This window comes from Sarcophilus harrisii, chromosome 1 (assembly GCF_902635505.1).
Source record: "Sarcophilus harrisii chromosome 1, mSarHar1.11, whole genome shotgun sequence".
In the NCBI taxonomy this organism is placed as follows: domain Eukaryota; kingdom Metazoa; phylum Chordata; class Mammalia; order Dasyuromorphia; family Dasyuridae; genus Sarcophilus; species Sarcophilus harrisii.
Window position 1 is genome coordinate 481210207 of NC_045426.1, and position 25322 is coordinate 481235528.

Genomic DNA, 25322 nt, shown 5'->3' on the forward strand with positions numbered 1-25322 from the left:
CATAAACACACATACACGCCTGGCATAAACTCACCATCTCAAATTCAGGCACAGGTATATTGTCATTGACATCTAAAATGTTAATTTGTACTTTGGCTTGATTCACTGGCTTGTCTGTTTTTTCTCCATTTCCATCAGTTGCTGCAACAATGAGACTGTAGTGGCTATGTTTCTGTTTTTAGCAGAGAAAAACAACCATCAATTAAAATCAATTTACACAAATCTGAGTTTCTGGTATAATGGAAAGACCACAAAGTTTAAGAAAATCAGAAGATGTGGCTTTTATTAGCATTTACTAGACAAATCATGTAATCTTTCAGGCCTCATTATCCATATCTGAAAGAATTAAACAATTGGATTAAATAGCCTTTTTGGCTCTCACTCCCTTTCTACCTCTACAGGCTTATTATCATCTTTTTTGATTGTTTTCAGGAAAAAAAATTACCCCCATATCTTTGTATTTTTACAAAGGAGCCCATGATCACTGGTTCTGGAATTGAAGGAACTGGTTCAAACTCTGTTTGTGATATTTACTACTTCTATAACTTTTAATCAATCAATTAACTTCTATAGTCCTGAGTTCCATTATCTATATAAGGAGGAGACTGAAACTGGTTCTTAAACTGGAGGGATTAAACAACACTGAGGTTGCTTCCAGTTACAGATATGATCCTATGAACCTTTGTGGTCTCAAAATTATAGAAGAACAATATCTCTCAGTGTGGCTTTTCTCTTTCCTTTTTTCCTAGCAACCAGTTAATCCAGTGATAATGAAGCTCACTATTGGACAGTCTTAATTTCCCCTATGCTGATTTTGCAACTTTTGGGAACTGGTGGCCAGTCATTTAAAATGAGTTTTGAAGTATGTCTTTGACAGAGAAAATTCAGTCCCAGGAGTTTTCATATCCTAGTGCTACCACGTCATGAATCATTGATAAAATTTGGCATGAGTTAATAGAGTTGCATGTTAGTGGCATTAACACTTTTAGCTGGCTTCGAGGGCAATGACTAGAGACAGGAATTCTTTTTTCAATGGAGTGCAGATAAAACATGATGTATTGAGAGCCCAAGGACTTAAGTTTTAAAAAAAATCATCTATGTCACTTATTATCTGTATAAACTCAGGCATTAAAAACTAGCTTCTCTACATCCACATAATGATGGGCTTGGATTGCTGAGGTCTGTTCTGGCTCTAAAACAATGATCCTTGAATATCTTCTACATATTCTATTAAAAACAATCTTTAAATAAGGTATTTTAAACTTGAGAGTCTAAATTTTTTAAATAAATATTTCAACAAGTTCAATATAATTAGTTTCTTTTGTAACCTTACATATTTTGCTTTTTGCATTTAAAAATGATTTAAAATGGGGTCCATAGGTATCATCAAATTGCCAAGAGTCCATAATGAAAAAACAGTTAATATTCTCTGCCTTAGAGCAAAGAGTAAAGAAGATGGTAGAGAACACTTGTTTCAAATTAGTAAAGCTAGGGGAACTAATTGTAAATCAAATTAACTGTGGGGTTTTAATTCTCCCAAGTAAGGTCAACACATATTTATTAGGTGCCTAGAAAGCGCCAGGAAGCACTATACTAAGAACTAGACACAGAAACTAGTAAAGATATCAGCATATCAATCATGTCTGATTTTATATGTATTATTCCACATCCATCATGCCCCACCTCTGCAATGAAGGGAAGGGGATAGATATTTTCAATTCTTTTTTCAGCATCAAATCTGGCAATTATAATTACATATAAATATATAATTTATAATTATAAGTAATAAAAACAACCATCCAGTTTATTCTGTGCTTTCCATTTATAAATTGTGCACATTATTTTCTTACTTTTTAAAAATTTCATTCTGTATCAGTTCATATAAATCTTCCCATTAACTTTTGATTTTTTTATGCTTGTTTTTTTATGGCATAATAATATTCCATTATGTTCATATACATAGTGTTTTAGTCATTTCCCATTCAATAGACATCCACTTGGTTTCCAGATCTTCGCTATCACAAAAAGTGCTGATATAAATATTTTGGTGTAAATGGGACCTTTTTTTCTGTCTTTTACTTCTTCAATATAAATGCTTAGCAATGGCATCTCTGTGTCAATGGGTAAGGCATTTTAAAGACATCTTTTATATATTATTCCAAATTGCTTTCTAGACTATCTGGAATAAAGCTTCTTAAACTGTGGGTTGTGACCCTATGTGGTGTCATTACTGACTGTGAGAGTTGCAAAATTATGATTTGTTTTACCAGTAAACATTTGATTGATCTGCCTATTTTATATGCTTATATACCTAGGATCATGTAAAAATTTCTTGGGTGAAAAGAGGTCCTGAGTGGAAAAAGTTTTAGAAACTCTGGTCTGAAACAATGGCACATTAGTACTCATTTTCTTACTTAGAAACTTCATTGGCTCCTAACAACCAATTCAATGATCACCTTTATGCAGATAATTTCCAGGTTTGTTTATTCAGCCCTTATCTCTCTTATCACCTCCAGTTTCACATCACTAAATGCCTCTTGGACATTTGGAATTGGATGTCTCACATCTCATCTCAAACTCATCATACCTCAGAAAATTCATTTGTCAAAACCACCCAGAAGGGGCTCAACTAAATAATAATAGTCTGGCAGTGCCCATTAAATTATGAGCCTAATTTTTATCTCTATCCAGGGACTGAGGTGGTATTGGATGGATTACAAGGGAATCTAGATGGCCTAGTATATGGAATGGCTCTTAAGTCAAGAAGAGACTCATCTTTGTGAGTTCATATCTGGTTTCAGAAACTTACTAGCTGTGTACCTTTGGAAAAGTCAGTTAATCCTGATTGCTTCAGTTTCTTTATAATAAAATGAGCAGGAAAAAGAAATGGCAAACCGGTTCAGGATCTATTTTAAGAAAACCCCAAATGGGATCATGAATACTTGGACATGACTGAAACTACTGTACAATAATAATGAAGAGAAAGGGTAAATTATGCTCTCAAAGTACTGGGGGAAATATTTATGTGGTTTTTTTTCTTACTATATCTTTGAAGCAAATAGCCCTTAATGGAACTGTTAGTCACTGGGTTCCTAAAAGTGTGGTGAACATAGTTGGTGAGGTGTTAAGGCAAATTGCAGAGAAGATGGACTTCATTACACTCTCAGGGTTCTAAAGAATATGATGTAGATTAAAATATAACAGACCTTGTCCTCAGAGAGGAGGCAGTGTCATTAATGTTACATAGTTATCTATTGTGATTATTTGAAGAGGACACTGAAAAACTACTTAACCCTTAGGGTTATCTATTTACTGACTTCTTAAGTCAAATGTCAATCTTTGGGAAGTTCTTTTGTGTGTGAACACATGGCAGTATTCAAATGAAAAGTTTTACTATCAAATAAATAGAGCTCATTATCCCTTTTCTCAAACCCTACCCACTCCTGAATTTCCCTATTAGTATTGAGAGGAGCATCATTCTTCTGGGCACCCAGGCTATCAAGTTTAGTGTCATTCTTGACTCCTCATTAATATTAATTCCATATATCTAATCCATTGCCAAATGTTGTCATTTCTATCTTTACAACACATCTCATATTATATGGTCCTTTCTTTCCACTTACATAGCTCCCACCCAATTGAATGCCTTCTTATTCCTGTTTCAATACATCCATGATTTTCCTAAAGTGCAGGTCTGACTATACCACTCCCCTATTCAATAAACTTCAATAGATCTCAACTGAAAAATACTGTTTAGCATTTAAAACCTTTCACAATCAGGCTCTTTCTTACTTTTTTCAATCATCTTACATTTTACTTCCCTCCATATAATCTGCTACACCAGGCTACTTGCTGTTCCTTGACTATGAGACACTATTTCTTGGTTAGAGCTTTATATGCTAGCTTTTGATCTTATCTGGAATACTCCTTCTTTCTTTCTGCCTTCTAGTATTCCTGATTTCCTTTAAGCCTCAGCTCAAATCCCACCTTCTTTCCCAATACCTTTTTCACCCACCTTACCCACTGTAGTGCTTTCCAACTGAAATTACTCCATTTACACTACAAATATCCTGAACTTACACTTTTTGTATAGCATCTCCCTCATTAGTTTGTGAGCTACTTGAAGGTGGGGACTAGGTTTTTGCTTTTCTTTGTTATCTATATTGTTTGGTACATATTGAGAACTTAGTAAATTCATGCTGATTGATTTACTCTTTTAGTAGAGGTAATAATAAAACAAGGTAGGGCAATGAGAGTGAAATTTAAAATTAAAAAAAATGGAGATACATATTAGAGTGTCTGGGCCCAGGAAAATTGAAACAAAAATATCAAAGCACCATTTTACCTCTCTATCCAGAACAAATGCCGTTGTTAGAATCTCTCCTTTGTCTTTATCAAGGAAAAAGACAAAAGGTTGAGGAGGTTCCTGAGAGACAATCTTATAAGAAATTTTGGAATTGATATGACCTTCCTCGTCAGCATCTGTTGCACTAATTTTCATCACAAGTGTATCTGGAAACAAAAAAAAGAAATTTCACTTCATTCAACCTCTTCTTCCATAGTTTTATACTTTATGTGGGCTTAAGTTTAACTTTAAAATTTAAACTGGAGTTGTCAAATATGTGAATATAAACCAAAGGAAAACTTGTATTAGAGATAAGTATATCTCTGCTTTCCTATTTTTAAAATTTGTATATTTATGCCTATTACCCCAACACCAATCCCATACAATATATATTTTATATAAATCTTTTTGAACTTTTCAAAAAAAGATTGTTCTTAACTTAGAATAATTTTATTAAGTGTTTATTCTCATGATAGTTCTTTTATTCCAATAAGATGTGAGAATTAAGAGTACATTTACTCAAAGATTAATTTAAATGATTATTAACAATATAGTAAGAACTTACTTGCTGGACTTAGTTCTTCAACAGACCCAACAAAGACATCTTGGGTAAACACAGGCTCATTATCATTTATATCAAGAACCTTAAGTCGCAACTCTAGTGGCCTTTCTAAATTGTTCCCTCTCTCATCCAAAGCATAGGCTGTTAGCTGAAATCATATTATATACATTAAATAAGAAATGGAATATTTCATGTTAAATAAAATTAGAAAGTGATTTAAAAATTAACATAACAAATCACACAACATGAAAACAAATGGGTAACAGCTGATTAAAAAAATGCAAAATAATCCACTTACTACAAACATTGGAACTTCTTCTCGATCAAGAATCTTAGTAACATTTAATTCACCGGTATTTTTATCAAAGACAAATATGCCAAAAGGTGGTTCTGTAATCCCTTGTCCAGAGAAACGATATGTAACTTTTATGTGTCTTTCCTCAGCAAGATCAGAGTGTATCTGCCAGAAAAATGATAGATTGAACACATTGATGAGTTTTTAAAAACCCCTTTAAATTTTTAGGTAAAGACTTTTGAAAAAGAAAAATCTCCTTTAAATGAGTGGAGATGCTACAAGGTAGGTTACTTTCTTCTCAAATGTGCTTAAAATTTTAAAAAAGGTACTGATTTTTTTTAGAAATATGAATAATGATATCTTGCATTTTTTGAAGGAAACTATGCAAGGAAATAACAAAAAACCAGGACAAAATCTCTGAGAAGTATATACATCTATCCATGTCTGTGCACCAAAGCTGAAATTGTTTATTCAAGTGAATGCTTTATGTCCTTATATTTAAAACAAGGTCCTTGTTTTATTTCAGTGATTCTTGCTTAGTCAGTTTTAAGGTAACTGTTTTTCTTACTTCCTGGACTACCAGAGAATAAAAAAAGACAATAAGAAGGGCAAAACTGAATCATACCAAAGATTGACATCACATAAGAAATGAAGTCCATGATGCTCATTCTACTCATCAAGGAAATGCTGAAGTATTTTTTAGAATACTTTCTATCAGATTGCTAAGATAATCATTTTGACATTAAAAGGAAACTAAATAAATTAATTTCTGTGAAATATGAGGAATACCTCATTCTCCTATGAGGTTGGACAAAAGATGCACTAATATTGTTGAATAAAAGAGTATAAGCTTTAATACTAGTCCATGGTTTTTGAAAACTAAGGATGTTATAAACCAACAACTTAAGGTATTATTCTAATATTTATCCAAGATTTAGGATAAAAACCGTGGCTTAGTCCTGTCATACATCCATATATTTTAAATAGCAAACATGCATTTTATCTTGCCTCTTAGACTTACTCTGGCGATTGGATTCTTCTTTGAGAGGTCCTCCCCTTCCCGAAGGGCCACAGGAGCAGTGATCCACTCTCGTTTTTGTCGGAATAATTTTTGTTGGAATAAGTACCCTTGCTGAGAGATCTGATCATTTTCATTACTTGTATATAAAACCTATGAAAATAAAAAAGACTGAATTCTGAATATCTTAAACCTTCTGAGATTATGCTAATGGATATATAGACACAATTTTCAAACTATGGTATCCTTTAAATTTATTTGTCCAACTTTCAAATGCCTATTTTTATCCTCCTAATCATATGAAAAAGAATATATACAATTTTTTTTTAATTTAATAGCCTTTAATTTACAGGATATATACATGGGTAACTTTACAGCATTAACAATTGCCAAACCTCTTGTTCCAATTTTTCACCTCTTACCCCCCCACCCCCTCCCCTAGATGGCAGGATGACCAGTAGATGTTAAATATATTAAAATATAAATTTAGATACACAATAAGTATACATGACCAAAACATTATTTTGCTGTACAAAAAGAATCAGACTCTGAATTATTGTACAATTAGCTTGTGAAGGAAATCAAAGGTGCAGGTGTGCATAAATATAGGGACTGGGAATTCAATGTAATGGTTTTTAGTCATCTCCCAGAGTTCTTTTTCTGGGTATAGCTAGTTCAGTTCATTACTGCTCCATTAGAAATGATTTGGTTGATCTCGTTGCTGAGGATGGCCTGATCTATCAGGACTGGTCATCATCTAGTATTGTTGTTGAAGTGAATATATACAATTTTCAAAGAAGGATAGAATTAGAATATCAGTTTTGGTTTTTTATAATAGAAAACCCTTTTTGGAGTTTTCATTTTCACTGAAGGCTGAAAGGCACATAAAAATTATTAGAGCTTACATGCTAGTAACATATTGGTATTTAGTTACTTCACAATTTATTATTAAATTAAAATTGAAGCTCCATTTTGCCATTAAACTATGCAGTAACCATTGGTCAGCTGGTCAAAATTATAAGAAAAAAAAGTTAGTGAAAAATTGACTTAGATTTGGTCATTATCAAGTAAAATTACTAGCTTGTAAAATTTACAGATTTAAGGAATGAAAAAAAGAGTTAAGTGTCTCTTGCTTTTAGAAGCTGTCTTGGCAAACTAATTACAATATTAGTTATCAGAGCACTAAAAATGTCTTTTAAAAATTAAAACAACAACCTTTGACAAAAAGAGTAAGCATTTTAAGCAAGATCAGACCATGATACTGTAATACCTTAAAATTAGATCTCCTCTCCCCCCTTTATTCTGATGTTCAAAATCACATGACTAATGGGGGAGGGGAATGTAGCATTTAGTGAGAGCTTGTTTTAGAATCTTTACAATAGCCATTATAATTTCTTCTCAAGACCTTATAAGAGGTGAAAATTTTATTTTTATCAATAAGCTTCTGTTTTTCAAATAAACTATTTCTTTCCCCCATTTCTGGTGCCTACCTCTAAGTGAAGTCCATTTCCAAGGTGAAAACAGATCTGTAAAATAAATATATATGTATATTTATTTGCTTATAGGATATTATTATAGAATAAAGATATGTTTATTCACTTAAATATTCAAAACATCATATTATCATGATGGCTTGAGTATAGCACTAATATTTTAAAGAATAATACAATTTAAAAGCACATCTTAGAAAGTTGTACAAGTAAAAAAAAAGATCATTATTATTATTATTATTTTATTTCAAAATCAAAATAAATTTGAATTCAACACACTAAACAATTTGTTGTTGAGTCATTTCTGTTATGTCCAATTCTTTTTGATCCCATCTGGGATTTTCTTGGCAAAAAAGATATTGGAATGGATTTCCATTTCCTTCTCCATTTTACAACTTATTTCAGAGATGAAGAAACCAAGGGAAACAAATTTAATTGACTTTCCCAGGGTCACATAGAAAGTAAGTGTGTCAGTCAGATTTGAACTGAAGAAGATGAGTCTTTCTAAGTCCAGGCCTAACATTCTATTCAGTGTGGCACTAGAGAACAATAATTAAATTATGCTATATCATATATAGGTTCTTGGATGATTTTTTTCTTTAAGACTCCAAGTGCACTCATTTTAAAATCTGACATTATAAACTTACATTAAAGTACCCCATATGGCCGTTGCAAACTTCTCCACATTTCTTAATTTCCCACAATCTTGACATGAGACATTTGACATGCTTTATTCCAGTTCTGTCTACCTTAACATTTTTCATTATTTCCATCCTTCTTGTATTTCTTCCTTTTTTGTTTCAAGGAAAGAGGAGGCCTCCTACTTTTTAAGACTACTCTGTCTCCTCAATCAAGTCACCTCCACCTCCCTTACATTCTCAAGGTTTCAAACCACTGCATTCTGCTTCTTTGGTTAAAAACTCTTTCTATCAATTAAACAGAATTCAGTTGTTTTGTATTTTTTCCATTTACAATGTTGTAGTCATTGTGTATCTTGTTTTCCCTTTTCATTCTATTTCAGTTGATACAATCCATAAATCTTTCCATGCTTCTTGAATTCTTATTCATCTATTTTTCATGGCACAGTAATATCTCATTGAGGCAAATAGAAGATTCAGTAGATAGAATGCTCTGCCTGAAGTCAGAAAGATGAAGTTCAAATCTATCCTCAGACACTCGGTAGCTCTGTGAGCTTGGATAGGTGACTTAATTGCTGTTTACTTTAATCCGCTAGAGAAAGAAATAGCAAATTATTGCAATAGCTTTGTCAAGGAAACCTCATGATGAGTTTGATTAATGGGGCCACAAAGTGTTAAACACGGCTAAACATCATTTTATAACATTTATATATCATATCACAATTTGTGTCAATATTCCCCTATCAAAGGGCATCAACTTGCTTTCTAGTTCTTTATCACTAAAAGTTCTTGATTTCATTTTAATACTAATCTTCTTGAGAGCGTTTGAATTTAATTACAATTGAATTTAACTATACTCTCCACTCTTAAATCCCTGCTGTCTAATTTTTACTCTGACCACAGTATTAGACTTAGTTTTCTTTAGGGTTAGCAGCAGCTTCCTAAATCTCAAGGATATACTCTGAAACAAAGGATACTAGCCTTGGGGCTATGGAAAACCCCCTCCTTTTAAACGTCCTTCATCTCATAGGAGCATAGGAAATTAGTGAGGGATAGTCAAAAATAGTTTTTTTTTCTTTTACTTAGAATATGGAAAGATCCATGTTTAAAACCTGACATATTACTTGACTTTTTGTTACTGTTGTTCAGTCATGTCTGACTTCATGACAACATCCAGGGATCTTCTTGGCAAAGATAATGGAGTAGTTTGCCATTTCCTTCTCCAGTTAACATTCTTTAATTTTTGCTAATGTTTGCTTCATTTATTTCACTAGCTTTTTTGTGAATGAACTGCTATTTACTGAGTTATTTCTTCTATTTCCAATCATTATCTACTCTTATGTTACACATTCTTTATTGGTTTCTCTTTCTTCCAAAAATAGTCTCCCTAGAATGATCTCATTATTCTAGAGAGCAATCTGGAACTATGCCCAAAGAGCTATCAAACTATGCATGCCCTTTGACTCAGCAGTGCCATTACTGGAACTGTATCCTAAGGAAATCATAAAGGAGGGAAGAGAACCTATATGTACAAAAATATTTAAAGCAGCTCTTTTTGAGGTGGCAAAGAATTGGAAAATAAGTAGATGCTTATCAATTGGGGAATGGCTGACTAAGTTGCGATATATGAAGGTAATAGAATGTTATTGTTCTATAAAAAATGATGACCAGGCTGATTTTCAAAAGGCCTGGAAAGAGTTACGTGAACTCTTACTGAGTGAAACAAGCAGAACAGGAATACATTGTGCACAATAACACCAACAATGCGTGCTGATCAACTATGAAAGATTTGGTTGTTCTTAGTGGTTCAGTGATCCAAAGCAATCCTAATAGACTGTGGTCAGAAAATTCCATCTGCATCCAGAAAAAGAACTAAGGAGATTGAATGGAAATCATCACATGCTATATGTTCACTTCTTTTTTCTGTTTTTTTTCTCTTCCATAGTTTTTCCCTTTTGTTCTGATTTCTCTCTCCTAACATGATTCATAAAGCAATGATTATTAAAAATTAATTAATTTTTTAAAAGTCTTCTTAGATAATCTCACACTTAGGTGAATGACTCTTAGACATTACCTTTAGCCTAGATGCTCCTTAAGTCAAAAACTCATCTTGTTAACAGCTTGCAGATTGTCTCTAGCATGACATAATGGATAGCATGCTGCTGTATTTGATGTCAGAAAGAACTGTCTTAAATTCTTGTTTCAAAGATTTATTAGCTGAGTGACCTTGGTTATACTCCACTCAGTGGCTTTTTAAATACCTCTCAGTTTTAAAACTATAATCCTAAAATGCGCTTGTAGTCCTGGCAACACTGTATACACAAACCTGAACTTAATATCTTGCCCTTTCTTTTGACTTCCCTATTCTTTTCAGAATATTATTGTCCCCTCTGAGATTTATTTAACTAGGTGAAAGAGAACATTCTTTGCTTCTACTGCCACCTAGCCTTAGTCACCAAATAGGTGTGGCCTTAGTCAAACTGAGATTTGTTGAAGACTTTATAGCTTAAAAAGGTCAAGGTCTCCCATTGTATCCAGGACTCTAATCAATCTGATCTATATCTTGCCACAGGAGCCTCCCGGCTCTGGAGGGGAAAGTGAGACAGGTGTTTCTTCACAATAACCTTCTGAGTTGATCAGTCCTAGTGTCCTCATATCACGATTCCAGCTCTTATCAATACTCACTAGAAGAACTCAAAATCTTTTTAAACAATCTTCCCATCTTCATTCTGCCCTATAACCACTCCAAGATTAACTTTAGGATCATAGAGAGATAGAAGAGCTCGGGACTTTGAGAATGCCTAGTCCAATCTTTACATTGTAGAGACATAATGGAAATGAAACTCAGAAAAATCATTGTCTTGTCCAAAGCCACACAGTAAAGTGAGTAGTAGAGCTGGGTTGATCTTCTTTCCAATGTATCATGAAACCTCTCTAATTATATTAACCCTATATTAAAAAAAAAACAAACTTTCTAATATTTCCTTTCCCCTGCTGATCTCTTTTGCTTAACTCACCATATTACCCTACTCTCTATTTGGAAAATGTAATACGTAGTTGATGGAATGAATATTGGTGAAAAGAACCTACTTGTTTCTTTCAGGTGAACATCCCTGAATTAAAAGGACAAGTCTTCAAGTGACATATAAAAAGCTATAAAGCTCTTTAAAGTTTGCAAAAAAGTTTTATCTATGTTTTCTCATTGATCCTTATGACACTTCTATAAAGTACATGATATCACTGGAGCAAGTGGATTGAATGTGGGACCTGGAATCAGCAAGACAAGTCAAATATAGCCTCAGACTGTATGTTCCTGGACAAGTCACTTAATCCTGTTTGCCTCAATTTTATCACCTGTTAAAATAAGTTAGAAAAAGGAAATGGCAAATCATTCCAGTATCTTTACAAAGAATTCTGCAAGTGGAGTCAGGAAGAGTCAAAAATGACTAAACATGACTGAAAGAACTGAACAGATGTGATTATCACCATTTTACAGATAGTAAATAGTAAATTGAGGCTCAGAGGCTCAGACTGTTTAAGTAACTTTCTGAAGATCATTCATTGAATGTTTAAGGTAGTAACTTTCTTAAGATCATTCATTGAATGTTTAAGGTAGGATTTGAATTCAGATCTTCATGACTTAAAGTGTTCTTTCTAATAGAGCTACTTTAGAAATCCATTCAAAATCCATTATCATCAGTGAAAATTAAATATTTTTTTGCTAATAGCTTCTTTACTGTGTGATAAAGGAGAAGGAAGTCTGCAGTTGGAGCCAGAGGTAAAGAATGACTGATCATGCTTCTTTAGGCAAATCATTTAATTCCTCTGGATCTTAGTTTCACCATCTGTAAAATGAAAGGACTGGATGCCCCAGTGACTTCTGAGGTCCCTGGTAGTCTTAAATCTATGATAATGTTTTCCTCATTTCCTTACAGTTCCTTGTTGCAGGTGGTAGACAAAAATATTGGGCTTAACTCTGGCAGCTCCACTCTCTTCCAGACTCTGGACTCTGATCAGAAAGTGGAAACTTTGGCGGTCAAATATCAGCCACAAAATATCCTTTCCAAGATCTGTCCCTTAAAGGTCGTTATTAGTTCTTTTTTCACAACTTTATTATGCAGATGGGAAAGTCTTCCTCATTCATGGTAACAGCTGCTGACAACGCTATATTCTTATTTGCTCCGGATTCAGAGGTACAAAGAAAAACAGTTATACTGAATGATTTATCATGTAACTTTTCATTTATGGAAATAGAAACTTAACCCGTCCTTATGACAGTACATAACATTTCTTTAGTAGCTTGCATTTGTATGGTGTTTTAAGGCTTGCAAAGTGCTTTATAAATATTATTTCATTTATCTTCACAATAATTTCAGAAGGTAGATACTATTATCCTTCATTTTACAGATGAGGAACTTGAGGTTGACGAAGACTCAGTGTCTCATCCAGGTTCAAATAGCTAGTAAATGTTTGCCTGGATTTGAACTCTGGTTTTCCTAATTTCAGGCCTAGCCCTCAAGCCACCTAGATTCCTGTGCTAGGTCTCAAGCTACGGTGGACATGAAAATTCTGGATTTAGATTCCTGCTCTCTAACTGCAGGTTGTTAGCTCAGCTTCAGGGGGGAGGAAATGCATAGGAAACTAAATCCATAAAACTTCAAAATGTCTGAAATTTTGCTCTCGTTCCCTCTTTTCTCTTTTTCCATCCTGGCATTTATCCTTACACTCTGTAGGCATCTCTCCCTTTTCATAAACAAATATCAAATCAATCTAGAACCAATTCTACATCACCTAGCACACTAGTCTCACAATTTCTGGTCTCCCTAATTCCATGTCCTTCATTTTCAAGTATCTCTTTAAGCATACTATAATTTGTTATTACTCCACCTCAAGATCTCAACACAGCTCATTTATCTCCTATCTCTCCTTCTCCCTCTCTTTCTCTCTCTTACTAAATCTGATCTTTGTTTCACTAATTGTTCTAATCATAAGTCCTCTTCTGGTTTTATTCATCTCTCAACTTAGTTTGGACACCAAAGACTGTTAAATACCCTAAAATGGTACCCCACAGCTCCTTTATGTTCTGCTATACCTATCATGAACAAATCCTAATTCTAGGTCTTCAAATGATCACTCAATCACTAATTACAATGATCTCTTTTAAATTCCACCCACCTTTTATAGGAAACTGGAATGTAATACAAGGAAAAACCAAATATCTCCCCTCTCCCAGAAAAAAAAAATGATACTGTTGCTTTGTTAATAACATTCACATTCCTACCACTCAGGTTCAGATTCTGGACATTCAAAATTATATTTAACTACCTCTTCCCCCAAATAGACAACGAATCACCAAATTCTGTCATTGTTAAGTTCACACCTACATTTTCAATTTATTAGATACTGCTAATCTATTCTGCTCTAGACACCATTTCTACTTTGATCAGAATCCCAGAGAGTCTTCCCCTTCCAGATTTATTGATTTGAGATTTTTTTTTTGAGTAGGTGAAAGAGGAGCTTTTTTTAACCTTAATTGCTACCTAAACTGAATCACTGCATGGGTATTGCCTTGGTCAAATTGAGTCAGCTTAAAATGGCCAAAGTCTTCCACTGCATTCAAGGCCAGATCCAAGATCACTCCAGTAGAAGTGATCTATATCTGGCCACTGGATTCAGAAGATTCTGGAGAATATGTTTATAGGATAAAGACATTTGAAGTAAGAAAAAATCTCAGGGACAACCTTCTCACTTTACAGATGAGGAAACTGAGATCCTATAGTTTTGGTGATTTTCTCAAGTTCCCACAAATAATAACTGTCAGAGGAAGGATCTGAACCCAGTTCTTCCACTGCTAGTTAATGCTCTTTCCACTATACCAAAAAGTTAGTTCTTTCCAAGTATACAATAGGTTGTCTTGAGAGGGAGTATAGTGGAGTTTTTTGTGTGTGAAATAATAAGCTCCCTATCTGTGATAGTACAAAAGTAAAGCCTGGATGGCTACCTTCCAAGGATTACTGTGCCTATTTAACTCACAAGTTTGCTAATAGGAAATACTAAGAGTTTTTGCAAGTAACTCACAACTGATTTTTTAATGTGTTCTGGGAGGAAGGGGCGGGGGGGGGGGGGGAGAGGTTAGTGTCAGAGAAAAGGCACTAAGATTAAGGAGAAACAGGAAAAGTTTTGTTTACAGAAGGCAACTGAGACTTGATAGAAGCCAGGAGGCAAAGATAAAGAAGGTGCACATTCCAGGCATAGGCATAAAAGAGTCTGAGATAGAATGTGAATCCTGGTCTTCCAGAATATAAATCCAACATTCTATCTACTATAGCACAATGCATTTTCATAGCTTCCACCATTTTCACAAAATTAAAATTCACTGAAATAACTGCATGGACCCTGCATTTAATATCTGATGATATAAGGAAAAGTAACAAGCAATAAAATCTATAACAACTCCTGTCTGGGCAGTATGCTCTGTCTCAGGAAAAATGCCATTTAAGAGTTTTGCCTTCTATTTATTTGAGACTTCAAGAAAAGCTGTTTTCCTAACATTTGGGATTAGAACAGTATCTGCTTAAATGAACTTATATTTAAAGGCACTTTATCCTGGAAGTCTTTTGAATAATAATAAAAAAAAACTTGAAAAAAATCAAATAAATTAAAAAAAAACTTTCTTACACAAAGTACTCTAAATCTACTCAAGTATTTTTATAAGCTACTGAATATGACATATACCTTTTGTTTGATAATGGCTAGATAATTTGTACAGTGAAGGAAAAAATAGGCAGAGGAAGGAAGAAAAATTTAAACAACTTTGTAAAAACATAGCCAAACTGTTAAATCCCACTTTGTTCAGAGAAGAACTTCAGAAGGGTCTTTCTGTTGATGTGTTTCAACCTGAATCTAGCAGAACATTTTGCATCCCTAGTAAACTCAGGCACATTGCTAAGAGCACTGCTGTAGGGTGGCCACCACTGTGTTCAGTGAGACCTCTTGGTACTTCTTAGGACATCATGGTCCCATCATTTGAAACCCAATGATGTCCTGATTTGTCTCAAGAAAATATGGTTACTTCACGCAAAAACCTGACTTGGTTCATTTTAGGGTTTTTTACCTTAAAAAAAAAAAAACAAAGCAAAACCTACATAACCATAAGATAAAGCTCAGTTCCTCCTCATGTTAATCTCAAGCTACAAAAAAATCTTAGCTGTTTACAATTTGTCTATCATTTTGATCATGTAATAACAGACAAGAGATAGTGATGTTGGTGATCAGATCATGTTCTGCGGCAATCAGGCCATGAAAAGAGTTAACAGCATGAGGAAAGATAGACAAAAATTTACTGAAGAAAATAATTAAAAAAAACGAATCGGCCAAATGTAAAAGTACCAAAATTCACTGAAGAAAAGAATTCCTTAAAAATGAGAATTGAGTAAGTGGACGCTAATGACTTTATGAGATATTAAGATACAATAAACCAAAATCAAAAACATTTAAAAAAAGAAGAAAATGTGAAACTTCTCATTGGAAAAACAATTGACCCAGAAAATAAATCCAGGAAAGATAATATAAAAAATTAGTGGACTACTTGAAAGCTATGATTAAAAAAAAAAACCAAAAAAACCCAAAAAAACAAAAAAACAAAAACAAAAACCTGGACAACATCTCTCAAAAAATTCTCAAAGACAACTGCTCTGATATATTATAACTAGAGACCAAAATAGAAATTTAAAGATCACTGCCTGAAAGAGCTCCCCAAATGAAAACTCCCAAGAACATCATAGCCGAATTCTAGACATCATAAGCTGCCAAAAAGAAACAATTCAAATACCATGCGGGTACAATGAGGAACACATAGGATTTGGCAGCTTCCATATTAAAAAAAAAAAAAAAAACAACTGCAGGATTTAGAATATAATACACTAGAAGGTGAAAGAATTAGGATTACAATGAAGAATTGTCTACCCAGAAAAATTAGGTACTGAATATAATCTTTGAGGGGAAAAATGTGCACTTAACTAAATAGAGGACTTTCAAACATTCATAATTGAAGGACCAGAGATGAATAAAAAAATTGACCTTTCAATAAAAGACTCAAGGGAAACATAAACAGGTAAAAAAACAAGAAAGAGAAAACAAAAAATTCAATAAGGAAATTTTAAGCTGTTTATACTTCTATAGGGCAAGATAATGTTCATAACTTAAGAACTTTATAACTATAATCATTTAATATTATAAGAGAAATCAAGAGGAGGATATAAAGACAGAAAATATAGATATAAGTTGACTTTTATGGGATGATACCCCTAAAACAAAATAAAGGGGTGAAAAAGAAAATTGCACTGGAAGAAGAAGCAGATAAATTATTCCACTTAAGAGTCATGAAAGATATAATTTGACAATAGAGGGAAAGGGTGGAGGTGGGAATGGGACTGGCAAAGCTTAAGCATTACTCTCCTCAAAGCAGTATCAAAAAAGGGAATAACATACACATTCATTTGTATACAAAAATCTATCATTCTATAAGGAAGCAAAAAGGAATAGGGATGATAGAAGGGCCAAAGGGGACTGATAAAAGGAAGGATAGATTGGGGAAAGTGGTAGTCAGAAATAATATACTTGTGAAGGTCAAGGAAGGATGGTAATAGGAGAAATAAATTATTTAAATAACTCAGTTTTAGAAAAAAGAAATTGAAGAAGACATTGGTGAATGTCTTAAGAAAAATTCCCCAGGATCAGATGAATTCTGAGTGAATGCTACTGAACATTTAAAGAGTAATTAATACCAATACTATAAAAACTTGGAAAAATAGGCTAAGAAGGAATCCTACCAAATTTCTTTTATGACACGAAGTATTGATACCAAACCAGAAAAATACCTAAACCAAAAACTAGAAAGAAAAATATAGACCAATTTCCCTAATGAACAGCAATGTAAAAATTTTAAATAAAGTTACTAGTAAAGAGATTATAGTAATATATCACAAGGATCATAAACTATGAGCAGGTGGGATTTATACTTGGAATGCAAAGCTAGTTCAAGATTAGGACAATAATCATTATAAATAACCATATCAGAACAAAATCAACTGAAATCATATATCTCAACAGATGCAGAAAAAGCCTCTGACTATATATAACACCCATTCCTATTAAAAACAATAGAGAACATAGGAATTTTAAGCACATAATTAAAATGATAAATAAAATGTATCTAAAACCAGTAAAAGCACTGTTATGGGGACAAGCTGGAAATTTTCCCAATACAATTAGGGATGAAACAAGGGTGCCATTATCTAATCTATAATGTTAGAAATGTTAGCTATAGCAATAAAAGAAGGAATAGAAATTAAAAGGAATTAGAATAGGCAATGAGAAAACAAAACCATCGCTCTTTGTAAATGATAGGATCTTATTCTTAGAAAATCCTTGAGAAGCAACTAAAAACTACTTGAAATTATTAACAATTTTAGCAAAGTTGCAGGACACAAAATAAACCCATATAAATTATCAGCATTTCTATATATTACCAACAAAGTCCAGCAGAGATAGAGAAATTCCATTTATATTATAGATAATATAAAATACATGGGAGTCTACTTGCCAAAATAAATTCAGGAGCTATATGAACACAACTATAAAACATTTTTCACATAAATGAAGTCAAATCTAAATAATCAGAAAAATATTAAATGCTCATGAGTAGACTGAGAAAATATAATAAAAATGACAATCCTACTCAAGTTATTCTATTTATTCAGTGCTATATTAATCAAACTACAAAAATTATTTCATAGAACAAGAAAAAATAATAACAAAATTCATTTGGCAGAACAAAAGATCAAGGATAGCAAGGGAATCAATGAAAAATTACTGCAAAAGAAGGTGGTCTAGTCATATTAGATCTCAAACTGTATTATATGTCAAAATAATCTGATATTGGCTCAGAAATAGAGTGGTAGATTAATGGAATAGCTTAAGTCCAAATTATAGTAAAATGACCATAATAATCTATTATATAACAAACCAAAAAATTCAAGGTTTTTGGGAAAAAACTCCTTATTTTACAAGAAGTGCTGGGAAAAATGGAAATCAGCATAGCAGAAACTAAGAATATATGAACATCTCATATTGTATACCATGATAAAGTAAAGGATGCATAATTTGTACATATAGAGTGATATCACAAACAAATTAAGAGAATATGAATAGTTTATCTGCCAAATTTATGGATAAGAAAAAAAAATTGAGGACTAAAGAAGAGAGTGAGCATTACAAAATATAAAACAGATAATTTTGATTATCTGAAATTAAAAAGGTTTTCTACTAACAAAACCAATGCAATCAAATTATAAGGAAAGTAGAAAACTTGAGGGAAATCTGCAACAAGTATTTCTGATAAAAACTTCATTTCTCAAATATATAGAGAACTATTCTGGAGGGCAATTGGGAACTATGCCCCAAAGGCTCTAATACTGTGTATATCCTTTGATCCAGCAATACTATTACTACGTTTATTTCCTAAAGATATCAAGGGGAAAGGACTTACTTTGTACAAAAATATTTATAGCAGCTCTTTTTGTGGCAGCAAAGAATCAGAAATTAAAGGGATGCCCAAAAATGGGGAATGGCTAAACAAGTATATGGTATATGATTGCAATGGAATATTATTATGCAAAAAACGGCAAGTAGGATGATTTCAGAAAAACCTGGGAAGAATTAAATGAACTGATGAACAGTGAAGTGAACAGAATACAATAACAGCAATATTGTTTGATGAAGAACTGTGAATGATGCAGCTATTGTTAGCAATACAATGATCCAAGACAATCCCAAAGGATTAATGATGAAGTATATTTTCTATTTCTAGAGAAAGAACTGATATTGTTCGAATATAGACTGAAGCATATTTTCACTTTCTTTTGAATCTTCTTGTACAAATTGACAAATAAGGGAACGTTTTACATAATTGCATATTATATAAGCTATATCTGATTGATACTATCGCAGGGAGTGGGAAGGAGAGGGAAGGAGAGGAAAGGAGAAGGGAAAAAGGACTAATATGGAAATCTTTTATATAATTGCACATATATAACCTATATCTGACAGATACTATCTCAGGGAGCAGGAAAGAGGAAGGGAGAAAGGGATGATATTTGGAACTTAAAACTTTAAATAAAAATGTTTTTTTAAAGGGAGACAAAAATTCAAAGAGGAAGAGATGAAGAGAATGTGTGAACGTATGGAGGCAGTATGTAGAATGGTATGTGGAAGAGTGAGTAGATCCTGTTTGGATGGAATGTAGGTGGAATTTCTCCAATAGGAGTAATGTGAAATATTGTTTTAAGGGTAGATTGAAGACAGGTTGTGGGAGCTTTTAAATGAAGTGCTTTAGGGGTAACTAGGTGGTTCAGTGAATAATGTGCTAGATCTAGAGTCAGGAAGAACTGAATTCAAATTTAGTCTCAGAGATTTACTAGCTGTGTGAAACCCAGGCAAAACACCCCTCTTTGCTTCAGTTTCCTGATGTGTAAAAATGATCTGGAGAAGGAAATAGCAAACTGTTCTAGTATCTCTGCCAAAATAACTCTCAAATATAACACGTGTGAAATGACTGAAAAACAACTCAGTACTTTATCTTAGAGGTAAAGGAAAGTACTTGAAAGCTCACATTTGTGCTATAGGAAGAATAACAACTTTGTAGAGCATGGATAGAAATGGGATAGAATGGAATTGGGGAAACCAATTAGCAGCCCTGGTAAGAAATGATAAAGATTTGAATTGTGACGGGTGAAAAGTGATGATTTGATGAGTTGAAAGAAGTGAAAAGGAACTGATGGGAGTTGGAAGTAGGATCTTCCAGACATATCAACTGAATGCATATGATTAGGAATAAGACATTGAATAAATATGGGTGAATGAAAGGTAGTAGTAACCCTCAATAGAGAGAAGAATTGCAAAGGAATCAGCATAGGAGCCAGAGTAGAAGAGCATCTTAAAGCAAAGAGATTATCAACATCGAAAGCTGTGAAGAGATTCAGGAGGATAAGAAGAGAGGAAAGGGGATTTTCAGTAAATCGATGGTGTCAAAAGACAACTTACAAATAAGTAGTAAAGTTGTGAAGTTAATTAAAATAATGTCTCAAAAAGTTTGGCAGTAAAAGTGAAGAGAGGTAAGATTGATGGCAGGGACAAAATAAGATCTTAATTGTGTTTTAAGATAGGAGACCAGAATACATTTGTAAGTAGCTGGAAAACAGGACCAATAGATAGAGATTGAAATCAATGGGAGAAGTAATCTCTAAAATCTATCTTTCTTTCCTTCTTCCCTTTTTTCTATATTTCCTTTTTTCTTTTTTGTCTTACTTGACTCTGCATCATTAGTAGCAATGATACTAATCTTTTAAAAGCATAAACTGGTAGTTTCTTCTTTTTCTTTTTTTGCTGAGTCAATTGGGGTTAAGTCACCAGCCTAGGGTCACACAGCCAGGAAATATTAAGTGTCTGAAGCAAGATTTGAACTCAGGTCCTCCTGACTACAGGGTTAGTGTTCTATCCACTATACTAATTAGCTGCCCCCAAAATGGGTAGTCTTTAATTCCCCTTCTAAATTGAATAAATACCAGTTTAAAATGTATTATATGGAAGGAAAGGTCTTTTATACACACAATATTCACAAACCGACTTTTTGTGGTAGCAAAAAACTAGAAACAAATAGTTTTTGATTGGGGAATGGCTAAAATAATGTGGTACATATATGTATTAGAATATCACTGTGCCATAAAAAGATAAATATGAAAAATTAAGACAAACATGGGAAGACATGAACTGGTGCAAAATAAAAGTAAATGCTGATAATACCTAACATTTATATAGAATTTACTATGTGCCCAGCACTACGCTAAGTGCTTTACAATTTTTCTCTGATTGGATCCTCACAGTGAGTTCTGGGAGGTAAGTGTAATTATTATTTATCCCCATTTTCCAGATGAAGAAACTGAGCAAAGGGTCAAATGGCTTGCCCAGGTTCATACATAGCTGATATCAGTGGAAGGATTAGAATGAAGTTCTTTTGAGCTCCAGACCTAGCACTCTATCTACTGAACCATCCAGCTGCTCCTATGTGGAGGAACCAGGAAAACAATGTAAACAATGACTATAAAATGAATGGGATAGAACAAAATATTGAAGCTGGGCACTATGTAATTGTAACTACCATAGCAGGTAGAAAAGAAGAGAAAATCTGCCTTTCCTGTCTTTTTCTTATAGGTGGAGGGCTATGGGATTTGCTTGTTGGTTAGTTTTTCTTAACTGTCTCATTTCCATTTAAAAAAAAAAAAACTTTGTTTCATCAGGTGGCTTACTGAGTATAGAGGAAGAAGAATATATTTGTTTTTATTTTTAATGTATTTATTTATTTTAAACTGAAATACAAAATAGAAAAAACAGGAAAACCACATTTGTCAATGAAGGTCAAATTTTTTTTTTAATAGAATGCTGCAGCTTTATATATCCATGAAGCTATACAAAGCAGAAACAATGAATTTCCACATTATGTAATAGATTTGCAATGATCTAGCCATTGTCTGTCCAAGCCCCTTCAAATTGTGGTACACATGCTTATAGGATTTTACCCCAACCAACAGAACAGAATTGCCATTCCTGGAATGATCTCCCTTTTCATTTCCACCTCCTGTATCCTTTGGTTTCCTTCAAGACTGGGCAGATAATTTCTGCAAGTAGCCTTTCCTCCTGCTCCTTAACCCCTCCTGCCTCCTCCTACAGCCCCCCAAGCACCTTCTTTCTGGGATTGCCATCAGTTTACTTGTATACATCTGGTATGTACATAGTTGTTTACATGTTGTTTCTCTCAAAATGTGAGCTCCTTGAAGGTAAGAATTGTTTCTGCTTTTCAACATATTGCTAGCATTTAGCACAGTGCTTGACACATTTTAAGTATTATAGATGTTTGTTGACTTGATTTGAAACTAAATAGCTAACAAAAGGACTAAAGCCAGGATACTGTCTTATTCTTGTCTTTTTTTTGGGTGGGGCAATAACATATAACTTTATTTTGTGTTTTGGATATACCAGATTAAGAGATTATTTCACAAAGAACAGAACAAGCATTATATGGTTGAAACAAGCAGGCTTGTTTTCAGATATTTTTCATGACTATTTCTTTTTCTCTCTCTCCTGGTTTCCTGTCATCTGACTCTGAATTTTGAACAAGATGCCATTTGAGGGGGCTTAGGTTTTAAAGGTGAGCAAAGATGGAAGATGAGTGGGTATGGTAGGACTGAGTGAAAAGATTTTTTTTAAAAGATGGGGCACTTGAACATGTATATAGGCAGTAGTGAAGGAGTCCAACAGACAGGGAAAGACTGAAAATTAGAGAAAATTAGGCAAGTTTATTGGGGCAAAATTCTAGAGAAAATATAAGTAGGGTCAAAGAAACAAGTCAAAAAATTAGCTTTGTTAAGGAAAGAGGCAGAAGAAAATGGAGGATAATTTCAAGAGATCTTCAGATAAAGTCTAGGAGAGAACAGGAAACTCATTGTGAAATGGCTTCTACTTTCTCAGGGTAGAATAAGAAGCAAGGTTCTCTGTTGAATATTCACTGAGTATCCTCAGAGTACTGAGTACATCAAAACCAAATTATAACCCAATTAAGTTTTGGAGACATTTTGAGCAATATATTGACAAAAACCTAATAATAATTATGATGAAATTAAGTAGAAGATTTTGTGATTTATTATTTTCTTGGAAATCCTAGAAAAGATCTACTGAGTTAAGATATCTTCTCGGATTCAATAATTCAACAATTGCTGAAGACTAATTTATAGGGAAGGTACCCTAGGGAAAACAAAGTAGAATAAGGTAAGATTTAGATACATATAAATATCTGTAAATGATAGTAAATATAAAGCCAGATCATCATTATCAGAATGTAGAAATTTCCTCAACTCTGAATAAAATTGCCAGCAATTATCTTAGTTAACTCCTAAATTCTGTGCTACAAACATAGTGAATGAAGACACCCTTTTGCACCTGCAATGTGGTTTATTGTACCTATACTATATGATTGTCATAAAATTTTTATGACATTTTTTTTCAGGACATGCCGCCTCCTGTAAAAATATTAGCCATATGTTTAACATTCATTTGCAAATGATTACAATAAGGTACAGGGCCTCTTTAGAGGCATGTGGAAATAAAAGAGGGTTTTTAATGCAATACCTGGAATAGAATCTAAAATGACTTCCTTCTGCCCTAGAGACAACCTCAGATTACTTTTAACTCCTGAGGTCAACCCCTAGTGATTACAATACTCTTTCAGAAATACTATAATTCATAAAATACAATCAGAGAATAGTATTTTAAATTTAAAAAATTAATAGTAAATTTAAAAAATTAAAATTAAATACCAGAAAGACATTAAAAATATCTTAGTTGATTTGTATTTTTATTGTTCAATAAATACTCACAAAATGCATTGTTGCTAAAAAATGCATTTGTTTAAGTCTAAAACAAACAAATAAAAACATACTATTGAAGGGTCTGACCATAGATTAATCTAGTCAAACAAGAACAAATTTTAGATATTAATTTATTTATTTTGAGGAATAATGTTGAAGCATTATACAAAACAGAATGTAATGGATATGGAGCTGGCCTTGATACTAGGTTCAAGTCCTGACAATGATAGATTCTGGTTGTATAATGTAAGATAAATTCTTAATTTTGCAGTGTTCTGGGCATCTCTCCAAGACTAAATTGCAGAGATGGTGTTACCCTGCACTGATCATTATCCAGAAGTCATCTATACCAATTAAATCACAAGATCAGTCATTATCCTTGGGAAAAAAATATGGGCTATTAGAATTATTACAGTTTTAGAGGCTATTAAAGCTATTTAGTTATTTAGATACAATATTTGTGCAATGAACTCTGGGGATATAAGAATAAGTTCCTGTTCTCAATTTGTAATGTTTACCACTATACCTCTGGAAAAGACCTCCAAGAAAAGAGAAATTTAAACAGGAATATTGAAATAATTCTGTAACTTTCAGGTTTTCTTTCTCAGGTTTTGTTTTTTTTTCTTCTTGATAACAATTTTTTCTTGTGCAGCAAGATACCTGTATAAATATGTATACATATATTGGATTTAACATATATTTTAACATATTTAACATGTATTGGATTACCTGCCATCTAGGGGAGGGGGTGGAGGGAAAGAGGGGAAAATTTGGAACAGAAGATTTTGCAAAGGTCAATGTTGAAAAATTACCCATGCATATATTTTGTAAATAAAAAGCTATAATAAAAAAAAAAAGAAAATTGCATCACAGTTTGGTAGGTGGCTTCGGCAGTGCCAGAATAAACAATTTTTTAAGCCTAAAATATATAAAAATATGTAAAACTAGCTTATTATATTACTTTACAGAAAGGTGTTAGTTTTCAATGAAATATAGCATTAAATTAAAATATGCCTTGGAAAGCTATTAAAAGTAATATTTTTTACAACTTTTTTTCACAACTGAAAATATAACTTGGTTCTCATTGTATTGAAATACACTTTTATGTATTGTATAACTCATTTGTTATCAAAAAGCCATTAAAGCTACACCAGGTTAAAAAATGTCTTTAAAAATAAAACGAAACATTCATTCTTTCTAATTATAAACTCACAGGCAGTTTCTTGTAAGGGTTGACAGATGAAAGAATTATGATTTTAAACTTGGAAGTTAAAAGACTTCTTTTCAAAACCTTCCCAGCTATATGAAATATAGGAGTTAGGCTTTATGGCCTCTAATAAAAAGGTGCATTATCTTAGATTCTAAGGGCCCTAATCACCTAGAAATCCATAATCTTATGAACAAATAATGATGCATTTATGAATTAAATTGTATTTAATTCCAAGTCAGCCATCATTTTAGGGATTATATCAATGTTAATGTTTAGAGATCAATA

General features: G+C 33.0%; 1 protein-coding gene across 1 annotated transcript in view; it reads right to left on the minus strand.

Moving 5' to 3' along the window:
- Positions 1-25322, minus strand: part of DSG2 (desmoglein 2) — a 41027-nt gene that overhangs the window by 12730 nt on the left and 2975 nt on the right. The window contains exons 2-7 of the mRNA XM_031946483.1: positions 7711-7746; positions 6224-6373; positions 5206-5367; positions 4911-5055; positions 4346-4512; positions 35-172 (exon numbers count right to left, since the gene is read on the minus strand). Of these exons, the coding sequence (XP_031802343.1) occupies positions 35-172; positions 4346-4512; positions 4911-5055; positions 5206-5367; positions 6224-6373; positions 7711-7746 (798 nt within the window). The remainder of the gene's footprint in view (positions 1-34; positions 173-4345; positions 4513-4910; positions 5056-5205; positions 5368-6223; positions 6374-7710; positions 7747-25322) is intronic.